Source organism: Stegostoma tigrinum, chromosome 1 (assembly GCF_030684315.1).
Source record: "Stegostoma tigrinum isolate sSteTig4 chromosome 1, sSteTig4.hap1, whole genome shotgun sequence".
Taxonomy (NCBI): Eukaryota; Metazoa; Chordata; class Chondrichthyes; order Orectolobiformes; family Stegostomatidae; genus Stegostoma; species Stegostoma tigrinum.
In genome coordinates, this window is record NC_081354.1 from 122937459 (window position 1) to 122948697 (window position 11239).

General features: G+C 41.9%; 1 protein-coding gene across 2 annotated transcripts in view; it reads right to left on the reverse strand.

Moving 5' to 3' along the window:
- The window catches only part of LOC125452456 (ras-related protein Rab-3C), a 175415-nt gene that overhangs the window by 163347 nt on the left and 829 nt on the right, over positions 1-11239 (reverse strand). The window contains exons 1-2 of one of the 2 annotated variants that reach the window (XM_059648339.1): positions 11112-11228; positions 3411-3638 (exon numbers count right to left, since the gene is read on the reverse strand). In XM_059648339.1, coding sequence (XP_059504322.1) covers positions 3411-3638; positions 11112-11135 — 252 coding nt within the window. In that variant the 5' untranslated portion in view covers positions 11136-11228. Of the gene's footprint in view, positions 1-3410; positions 3639-11111; positions 11229-11239 lie in introns of those variants that run through there. The other variant, XM_059648342.1, reaches the window with a different exon arrangement.

Below are 11239 nucleotides of genomic sequence, written 5' to 3' on the forward strand. Positions count from 1 at the left end.
CATCTCACACTCATGTCAAACCTGAGTCTTTATCTTCCTCCTCATCATTAATATGCATGAAATAATCTGTCTTTTCTGTAAAAAGAGGCATGGGTAGAGTTGACAGCCAGAGACTTTTCCCCAAAGCAGAATTGACTGCCTAGGGGGTTCATAGTTTTAAGCTGTCAGGAGGAAGGTATAGAGGGGCCATCAGAGGGAGGTTCTTCACCCAGAGATAATGGGAACTGCAGATGCTGGAGAATCCAAGATAACAGTGTGAAGCCGGATGAACACAGCAGGCCAAGCGGCATCTCAGGAGCACAAAAGCTGACGTTTCGGGCCTAGACCCTTCAGAGAGGGGGATGGGGAGAGGGTTCTGAAATAAATAGGGAGAGAGGGGGAGGCGGACCGAAGATGGAGAGAAAAGAAGATAGGTGGAGAGGAGAGTAGAGTATAGGTGGGGAGGTAGGGAGGGGATAGGTCAGTCCAGGGAAGACGGACAGGTCAAGGAAGTGGGATGAGGTTAGTAGGTAGGAAATGAGGTGCGGCTTGGGGTGGGAGGAAGGGATGGGTGAGGGGAAGAACAGATTAAGGAGGCAGAGACAGGCTGGGCTGGTTTTGGGATGCAGTGGGGGAAGGGGAGATTTTGAAGCTGGTGAAGTCCACATTGATACCATTGGGCTGCAGGGTTCCCAAGCGGAATATGAGTTGCTGTTCCTGCAACCTTCGGGTGGCATCATTGTGGCACTGCAGGAGGCCCATGATGGACATGTTGTCTAAAGAATGGGAGGGGGAGTTAAAATGGTTCGCGACTAGGAGGTGCAGTTGTTTATTGCAAACCGAGCGGAGGTGTTCTGCAAAGCAGTCCCCAAGCCTCTGCTTGGTTTCCCCAATGTAGACATAGCCACACCGGGTACAGTGGATACAGTATACCACGTTGGCAGATGTGCAGGTGAACATCTGCTTAATACGAAAAGTCATCTTGGGGCCTAGGGTGGGGGTGAGGGAGGAGGTGTGGGGGCAAGTGTAGCACTTCCTGTAGGTTGCAGGGGAAGGTGCCGGGTGTGGTGGGGTTGGAGGGGAGTGTGGAGCGAACAAGGGAGTCACAGAGAGAGTGGTCTCTCCGGAAGGCAGAGAAGGCTGGGGATGGAAAAATGTCTTGGGTGGTGGGGTCGGATTGTAGATGGCGGAAGTGTCGGAGGATGATGTGTTGTATCCGGAGGTTGGTGGGGTGGTGTGTGAGAATGAGGGGGATCCTCTTGTAGCAGTTGTGGTGGGGGCAGGGTGTGAGGGATGTGTTGCGGGAAATGCGGGAGATGCAGTCAAGGGCATTCTCGACCACTGCGGGGTGAAAGTTGCGGTCCTTGAAGAATGTGGACATCTGGGATGTGCGGGAGTAGAATGCCTCATCCTGGGAGCAGATGCAGCGGAGGTGGAGGAATTGGGAATAGGGGATGGAATTTTTGCAGGAGGGTGGGTGAGAGGAGGTGTATTCTAGGTAGTTGTGGGAGGCGGTGGGCTTGAAATGGACATCAGTTTCTAGCTGGTTGCCTGAGATGGAGACTGAGAGGTCCAGGAAGGTGAGGGATGTGTTGGAGATGGCCCAGGTGAACTTGAGGTTGGGGTGGAAGGTGTTGAAGTGGATGAATTGTTCGAGCTCCTCTGGGGAGCAAGAGGCGGCGCCGATACAGTCAATGTAACGGAAGAAGAGGTGGGGTTTGGGGCCAGTGTAGGTGCGGAAGAGGGGCTGTTCCACGTAACCTACAAAGAGGCAGGCATAGCTTGGGCCCATGCGGGTGCCCATGGCCGCCCCCTTTGTCTGTAGGAAGTGGGAGGAATTGAAAGAGACGTTGTTGAGGGTGAGGATAAGTTCGGCTAAGCGGATGAGGGGGTCAGTGGAGGGGGACTGGTCGGGCCTGCGGGACAGGAAGTGGAGGGCCTTGGGGCTATCTGCATGATGAAAACCCTGCATCCCAATGGTATCAATGTGGACTTCACCAGCTTCAAAATCTCCCCTTTCCCCACCGCATCCCAAAACCAGCCCAGCTCGTCCCCTCCCCCCACTGCATCCCAAAACCAGCCCAGCCTGTCTCCGCCTCCCTAATCTGTTCTTCCATTCACCCATCCCTTCCTCCCACCAAGCCACACCTGAATGTCCTACCTACTAACCTCATCCCACCTCCTTGACCTGTCCGTCTTCCCTGGACTGACCTATCCCCTCTCTACCTATACTCTCCTCTCCACCTTCAGTTCACCTCCCCCTCTCTCCCTATTTATTCCAGAACCCTCTCCCCATCCCCCTCTCTGATGAAGGGTCTAGGCCCGAAACGTCAGCTTTTGTGCTCCTGAGATGCCGCTCGGCCTGCTGTGTTCATCCAGCTCCACACTTTGTTATCTTCACCCAGAGAGTTGTGAGCGCATGGAATAGTTTGTCACTGGTAGTCATGGAAGCAGAGTCATTAGTGACACTTAAGCGACTGCTGGACGTGCACATGGACAGCAGTGAATTGAGGGGAATGTAGTTTAGGTTATTTAATTTTAGGATTAGGATTATTCCACAGCACAACATCGTGAGCCGAGGGGCCTGTGCTGTCCTGTACTTTTCTACGTTCTATGTTCTCAAAATAAGGGGATTTTCACATGAGAAAAGTATTTCATATTTTCTTAAGAATGCTTTTATGAAAAAAATACAAGCAAATTATTTAAAAGTCCTGAAGATGTTGGAGAGAGTGCACCCAACTTAGCCTTGGGAAGAGGACTAGGAGTGACTGGGTAACAAATAGTACAGAAAAACTGTGCTGTTTGGATTGTTAAACTGCATGTTGAGATTGCTTTGTTTGAATTTCACTTTCCAGGGGATTTTCTTTGAATATAGTTGAAGAAAAGTTAGGGGTAAATAAGGATGCTGGAATATAATTAAAGTTGGTCTTCCAGTTTCAACAGAACTCAACAAAAGACTACTGATCTAAAAAAAGCAACTTGTAGAAAACTACTCCATTACGAAAGAAAATTGCCTTTTGGGTTTATTTTCTTGTTTTAATTCATTCTGCCAGATATTCTCCTTATTTCTTCAAACTCATTTTAAAACTCAATGCTCTTCATCATTAAGACTGCATGTTACAAACATGGCTTAGCTGTTCAGTGGACTATTAGTATCCAGGATTTCATTCACTAGTTTAGTGAAGAGAGAGAGAAATGGGACAGAACAATACTGTGTTCCCTTTCATTGACAAAATAGATACACTCAATTTAGTTACCCATAAGAGAGAAGAACAACAGCTACTACACCTTGCAAACACTTTAGCAAAGCATCCCACCAATTTTAAAATACAAAATGCCATGAATGATGTATAGAGGTACCACAAAATATGATTCTCACTGAGCTGCAGAGTTAAAGAAATCTGTATTTTAAACTGTAGATGTAAACTTACCCAAATTTGCAACTTGATCCTCTTTTCATTCCGAAAAACTGTCTTTACTTTGAAGTCAATGCCTACAGTGCTTACAAAGGCAGATGTGAACGAATCATCAGCATAGCGGAAAAGAAATGAGGTCTTTCCAACACTACTGTTGCCAATGATCAGTAATTTGAACATGTAGTCAAAGTTCTGGTCAGCTGTTTCTTTCTGGCCATATCGAGATTCTTGTGTAGATGCCATCTGGAAGACAGATTAAACAATACGTTCAAAATGCCTAATGACCCAAGTATATTACTTTGTGTAAAAGATTTATACAAAAGACCATAAAAATGTACAAGTGAAACAAATTTACAAGTAAATTCAAATCACAGAATTTACTGATATTTGCAGTGATAGAATAGGTAACAGTGAACAGAGTGGATTATAATTGTGTGATTTTTTTAATGTCATTTGGGTTAATATGAATCACTTTTCATCTGGGTGCTCTAGTACTCAACTCTTCTGCCAATGGGAAGACTTTCTCAGAACTGATCTAAAAATTGAGCACTTTGTCAAATGTCTTCTCAACCCTCATTTTTTTAAAAATGAGAACAAATCCATCTTCAGTTTATTCCTACAACGGAAGGTAACCCTGAAGCAATTGTTGCAAATTTTTACTGGACCACCTGGAAAGCCTCTACACCATTCTTAAAGCACTGTGCCAATAACGGCACATAAGCGGTTCAGCTAAGGGTAGAAAATATTTTATAAAGAATCATCATAACTTCCACGTGTTTGTACTGTACACCTCTACATGACAGGCCTAGGAGCCCGGATGCATTTTAGCCACCTCCCAAACAACATTGCCGTCTTCAGCGATCAGTGCATATCATCCTCCGGTCCTTCTGTTCCTGCAACCCCATTTATAATCTTTAAGCTTTTGCTGTTCTCTTCATTCTTCATGCCAGAATATATCAGCATCAAACGCCATCATCCATTCCTCCATTCTACACAGTACCATACAGTTTATCATCCCGACAGATCACCATTCTGCCAAGTTTTGTCTCATCAGCAAATTTTGAAATCCCATACTTCTAAGTCATTAATCTGTTTCCAGAAACATTAATGTTTCTAGATCTGACCCCGGGGACATCATTTATCCTGTATTAGGGGAGGTGGTGGCGTAGTGGCAATGTCACTGGGCTAGTGATAAAAACGGCACATCCTAAAGCTCTGGGAATATGGGTTTAAAACTCACCACAACAGCTGGTGAAACTTGAACTAATTAATAAAGCTGTCTCTGTAATGATGTTATTAAACTGACATTGATTGTTTAAAAAGCTGACTTATTAGGATATTTTAGAGAAGGAAATGTGCCATTCTTACTTCATCTGGCCTACGTGTGACTCCAGATCCATAAGGATGCAGCTGACTGAAATGGTCTAACAACCCATGCAGTTAGGGATGGAATACAAATACTATTCTTGCTAGTGACACCCACATCCCATAAAATACTGAAAATGTCCTCCAGCATTACACTTTGTTGTTCAGTCAGCTTCCGCTCCATTCTTCCTTCCTTCCTCACTTGGGCTTTGACTGGCAAGTCTATTGTGTGACAATTTATCAAATACCTTTGCGAAGTCCAGGCATCAGCCACATTATCAAACATCTTGTTATTCTTTTGAAAAGCTCAACTAAGTTAGTTAAACATGATATGCTCCCACCATAGCCTCGCTGGCTTTCTTTATATAATCTACAAATGTCTAAGTGACTACTAACGCTGTCCCAAGTTATTGTTCCTAAAAACATCAAATATTTAAACACTGAAATACTTTTTTTAAAAAATAAGAATGGTAACAAAATATAACTCACACTATAATAACAGAGATAGTAGGAACTGCAGATGCTGGAGAAGGGTCTAGGCCTGAAGCGTCAGCCTTCCTGCTCCTCTGATGCTGCTTGACCTGCTGTGTTCATCCAGTTCTATACCTTGTTATCTCAGCTATACATAACATATCTGCTTGTTCCGGATCTTTTTGTACAGATACCTGTTGTTTAATCAGTCTAGTTACTTGTACAGCCTTTTAGAGGGTGCACTGTGCACGATTAGAATCTTACCAAAAGGCAAGAAACTTTATGTGGTGATTTTCTTAGAAATTGAGCTGCTTTCTTAGACATTAGAAGGTTTTAAAAGGAAATTTAAAAGTGATGTTCACAATTATTTAGATTTTTAATAAAGGTTTAGTTGAAGATTCATTAACTATGGGGGAGGCAACAACTTAGTGGTATTATTGCTGGGCCATTAATACAGAAGCTCAACTAATGCTCCAGGGACAGGGGCTCAAATTCTACCATGGCAGATGGTGGAATTTGAATTCAATAAAGAATCTAGAATTAAGGATCTAATGAAGACCACTGTCAGGGAAATCCCTTAGGGAAGAAAATCTCTTATCCTTATATGGCATAGATGTGACTCCAGACCCACAGCAATGTAGTTAGCTCTTAACTGTCCTCTAGGCTATTAGGGATGGGCAAAAGTTGGCCCAGCCAGAGATGTCCACATTCCATGATTGAACAAAAAATACCAGAGATCACATATTTATGATGCTTGACAGGAGAGTCAGTGGGAGATAAGTGGACTTCTTTTATGCATGGGTTGTTACAAATGCAACAGACTGGTTAAAAAGGTCATAGATGCAAATTCACTAACAACTTTAAAAAGGAGATTAGATAAATGCTTGAAAGAGACAAAAAGGTAAAGAAAGCCATTGGGAATGGAATTACTTAAGTAACAAGTTAATTCACAGGATTTTTTATCATAGCTTATTCTTTATAAGAAATACAGCACTGAACTTTCTCTAGTCTATAAATGACTGGTAATAATACAGCTCACTCTTGTCAGGGTAACTAAAAACTGCAGATTTAACTATGCAAATTACTGTTCCAACAAGTACACTGACAAAACTGGCAAAGTGAACATTTATCTACTCTACATCCACAACACCTGAGCAGTAAAACAGTGCTGTTCAGGACATACATGGCATAAAAAGACAATGCAGCATTTAATTGCACTCTTCAGCGCTGAAAACTTTGAATCAGACAATGACCCAAAAATATCAGGTTCAATTTAAGAGAACACAAGTACATTTTATTTTCCTTCAAATACATCAACACACAATCATTCATCTAAACAAGTAGCAAATGAACAAAGGTCATTGTTGGCACTTTTTGACTTAAAAGGCTTGACATCATACTCATCTTTCATTCCTCCTCATGATGGATGGATGGATATTTGGCTAAACTTCACTTTCCAGGTCTATTTCTACGTGTCGGTGAGGCATGCTGTATTTACAAATTATTATTAACTTCTTTTAGCCTTACTTTCTTATCAAAAGCTTTGGGTTGGAAGTGGTAGAGGAATAGGGCTAGGAACAGATGAAATGCCATCAAGTTGAAGGATGAAAAGGAGAGGAAAACATCAGGAGACCACTGGGATTAAGAGTGAGTGGTCCTAATGGGAAACAAAGAATTTGGATGGAAAGCAAAATGGGTCAGATGGGGCAAGTGCAGTAGAAGTACACTAACGAAAATAAGGCAGAAAGGGAGAAGACAGAAATGATTTATGTTAGTGGTTTGGATGAGAATATAGAAGGCATGGTTAGTAAGTTTGCAGATGACTCCAAAATTGGTGGCATTGTAGACAGTGAATGTTTTCTAAGATTACAAAGGGATCTTGATCAAATGGGTCAGTGGGCTAAAAAAGACAGATGCAGTTTAATCTGGATCAATGCAAGGTATTGCATTTTGGTACAACACACAAGGGTTGGGCTTATATGATTAATGGTAGGACCCTGAGTAGTGTTGTAGAAGAGGGACCTAGGGGCACAGGTACATAATTCTTTAAAGTTTGCATCAAATTGACTGGATGGTAAGGCTTTTGGCTTGTTTGCCTTCATTGCTCAGTCCTTTGAGCATAGAGTTGAAGTAGTTGTCTTTCCCCAAGATGGGGAATTGAGAGACTAGGGGGCATATTTTTAAGGAGAGAGGAGAGTGATTTTAAAAAGACATGAGGCATTTTTTTTTTTTTACATAGAGGGTGGTCCACATGTGAAATGAACTTCCTGAAGAAGTGATGGATGCAAGTACGACTACAACATTTAAAAGACATTTGAATGGATCTATGAATAGGAAAGGTATGAAGGGATATGGGTCAGGACCAAGCAGGTGGGACTAGTGAACTTTGGGATTATGTTTGGCATGTACTGGCTAGGCTGAAAGGTTGTATGACTCTATGGCTCTATGATAGGGACTTACATGGTGAAGCAGAGGTGGTAACATAGACACAAACACATTACTTCACATCAATTTATGTGCCAACCTCAAACAGCAAGAATAATTTTTGCATAATGAAGATTTTGAAAACTAAACTGTCATTTTTCTCAACTCAGTTCTAAGAAAGCAACAAAGATTAAGCGATAGACATACAAGATCAGAGGATTAAATAGGGTGGACAGTGAGAGTCTTTTTCCGAGGATGATGACTTCAGCTTGTACAAGGGGGTATAGCTACAAATTGAGGGGTGATAGATTTAAGACAGATGTCAGAGGCAGGTTCTTTATTCAGAGTGGTAAGGGCTTGGAACGCCCTGCCTGCCAATGTAATTAACTCAGCCACATTAGGGGCATTTAAACAGCCCTTGGATACGCATATGGATAATGATGGGATAGTGTAGGGGGAGGGGCTTAGATTAGTTCACAGGTCGGCGCAACATCGAGGGCCGAAGGACCTGTTCTGCGCTGTACTGTTCTCCGTTCTCTGTTCTGCCGAAAGGAATTGAGGAGGTAGGACAGGACTTTCATACAGGAACGGGATAGGTTCTTGAGCCTGGTCTGCCTTACAATGAGATTACGGTGACATGAACTCAACTCTATTTGTCTTTTCAGCATATCCTTAGCTAGCCTTATAGATCACAGCAGTGAAAATTTTAATTGATACAGCATCTGAAGTTTTTTTTGGGATGTTCCAATCTTCCACTAGTCTTTGAGAAAAATGTTCAGGTTTCTTTCCTAAATGGCCTCACTCTATTGTAAGTTAATTGTTAAGTTGGATTCAGCCATGAAAGGAAATAATTCCTCATTATCTCCCCGTAAAATCTGATTATCATTTTTTAAGACTGCATTCAGATCCTCCTTCAACTTTCCAGCAAGGGAATACAAGGCAAGTTTAAACAACCTGTCCTCATTATTTACCCTTTCAATATCCAGTATTATCCCAGTGAATCTGCACTGTAACCCTTTCAAAGCCATTATTCTTTCCTCAGGTGGAGTGCCCAGAAATGACAATAGTGTTTAAGATGGAGTTTGGCTAAGATTTTGCATAACAAGGGTGGGACTTTGTCACGTCTGTAATTTATTTAATAGGCGAGTGGTGTGGGGAAGCTACTAGGAGACGGAGAGACACAGAGACGGGATGACTAATAGGAAGGAAGAATGAAAATGGAAAGGGATAAGGGGAAGCATTAGGCATAAATAAATAAAGAGGAAAGCAGCTTCATAGCTTGAAATCAGAAAGAAACAGACAGACATACGGATAGAAAGGCCAAATAAGAAAAATGGGAGTAAGTATGAAGCAACAAAATAAAGATGACAGATGATAACCAATGCCATGGGATATAAATCCCCTGCATTTTCCTATATATCATACTTAAGTATTTTCCCCAGATGAGTTTTCCTAGATGAACCATCTCAATATTTTCAGTAGAACACAGACAGACAATCAAGCAATGAAAGCTAATGACTAAAGATGACAGCTTACAGGATTCTAGCACATTACATTGCAGCAGTAGCAATTTATTTTTCTTCTTTTAGAAAGGCGATGAGCTGCTCCAGTTTTAATTCTGTCTGCCACGACTTCAATAACCTGGCCTAGTGCCAAATCATTCACACGAACAATAAAACAGAGGTTGAATCTGTTCTCACTAGATGTCCATGGGTAACCAGTTTCTAGTAAAGGACATTACATCGCAGAAAAGGGACCAAATAGTAAAGAATATGAAATGAGGATGGGTAAATGGGAATTAAGATGTGGATTAACCATGATCTAATTGAATGATGGATCAGCATCATGGTGTTAAATTCCCTATCCCAGTTTCTGAGAAACTCACTGATATTTGCCTGCATAACCCAGGGACACAACCGTAGCACCCCTGCCGTGGCTGAAATCATTTCACTCAGCATATTCCAAATCTAAAATGGGACCTTCCTGATTGCAATGACAAATGCGGTGTGTGGTGGCACATTTGTCTATTAAGACATCCAGGGAACTCTTGTCCCGGAGATAATGGGAACTGCAGATGCTGGAGAATCCAAGATAACAAAGTGTGGAGCTGGATGAACACAGCAGGCCAAGCAGCATCTCAGGAGCACAAAAGCTGACATTTCGGGCCTAGACTCTTTCCATTTTGTTTTGTCTGATTCTCAACTGTAATTGATTCAATATATGAAAAGGAGCAAGATAGAAATGCTGGCAACATCTAAACCATGTATGAGTATGAAAAAGAAAAGTGTAAAACTTCAATTTCTTGGCAGAGAATATAAAAAAATCTACAAAATTCCAAAAATTATGGCATCATTATAGAAATATATATTGCTAATCCCCTTTCGACATGCCAATTTGATCATATATATTGCTTATTGTACACTGTATTGATCACACAGAAGTACGTTTTTAATATATGCTATTCCAACGAAACAACACAACAAATTGTGTAAAAAACGTTATGATACTGAATCAATTTTAATTAATCAATGTTGGAATTAAAATATTCGGTATTTAGTCCGCGAAACATAATTATAACCAAAACAATTCTGGATTTAGAGATAGTAGAAATTCTGGTTGTAGGTCAGCTTTAAATATACGATGCTGTTGTCAATTATTTCAAACAGTGCCGAACTGTATTGGGAATTACGGCTGGTCACGAAACATACATAGGCTATTCCTCATTTTACCGTGCAGTTGCAAGCGTGGCAACATCTAATTTGCCAGCATAAATTGTTCGTATGCTTTAAATCACAAAATATTAAGAGTCGACACACGATCTCGGGAAAGGTAACCCCCTGGGAATGGGAAGAAAAGTCGGTATGTTTAAGTCAGATGGACAGGCTCTCGTCCACTGCAGCCCAGACATCTTGGTAAATGACTGTACCACCTAAATTAAAACACGAGCTATCCGCGATCAGTAGGGGAGACAAGTGTGTTCAAATACTAAGGGAGCAGCACAAATGAAAGATGCATTCTTGACTAGGAAACACATCTGTCATCACAATTCCATCTGCCCTTTTCTCCCCTTTCACACGAACAACCCGTAAAGGCTAAGATATTGAGCACACACCAAAGCAGGGACAAAACCTAGGATGAATAAAAACTCGGGAAAAAAATACACTGGTTAAATAAAATTCTTAATGCATTTAAACAAAAACAACTGGATGCCTAATTCTACATTTAAATATTTGAAAATTTCTGCACTGAACAATTCAATTCCAGCTGGCGATTTGACCTAGACGTCAATAACCTTTCAAACTGTGCATAACGATACGAGTTATTGTGGTCATGAAGGAGGAAAAAATTATGTTCAATGACAGGCGTTTTAAAGCAATCTCCTTGCTCAAGAAGTCTCACTCGGACTGCGTGTGCATCGGGTAGGAGTTGTAACGAGATGAAAGGTTAAGAGCAGACCTGCACGGGTGCCTCGTGTCTCATGCTGCCAGAGCGCTGGCGATCCCTCCGAGGATACCGAGAGAGCCGAGCGGAACAAGCCACTTCCCTCCTCCTGTCACCCACTTTTGTATTGACATGGCCACGCC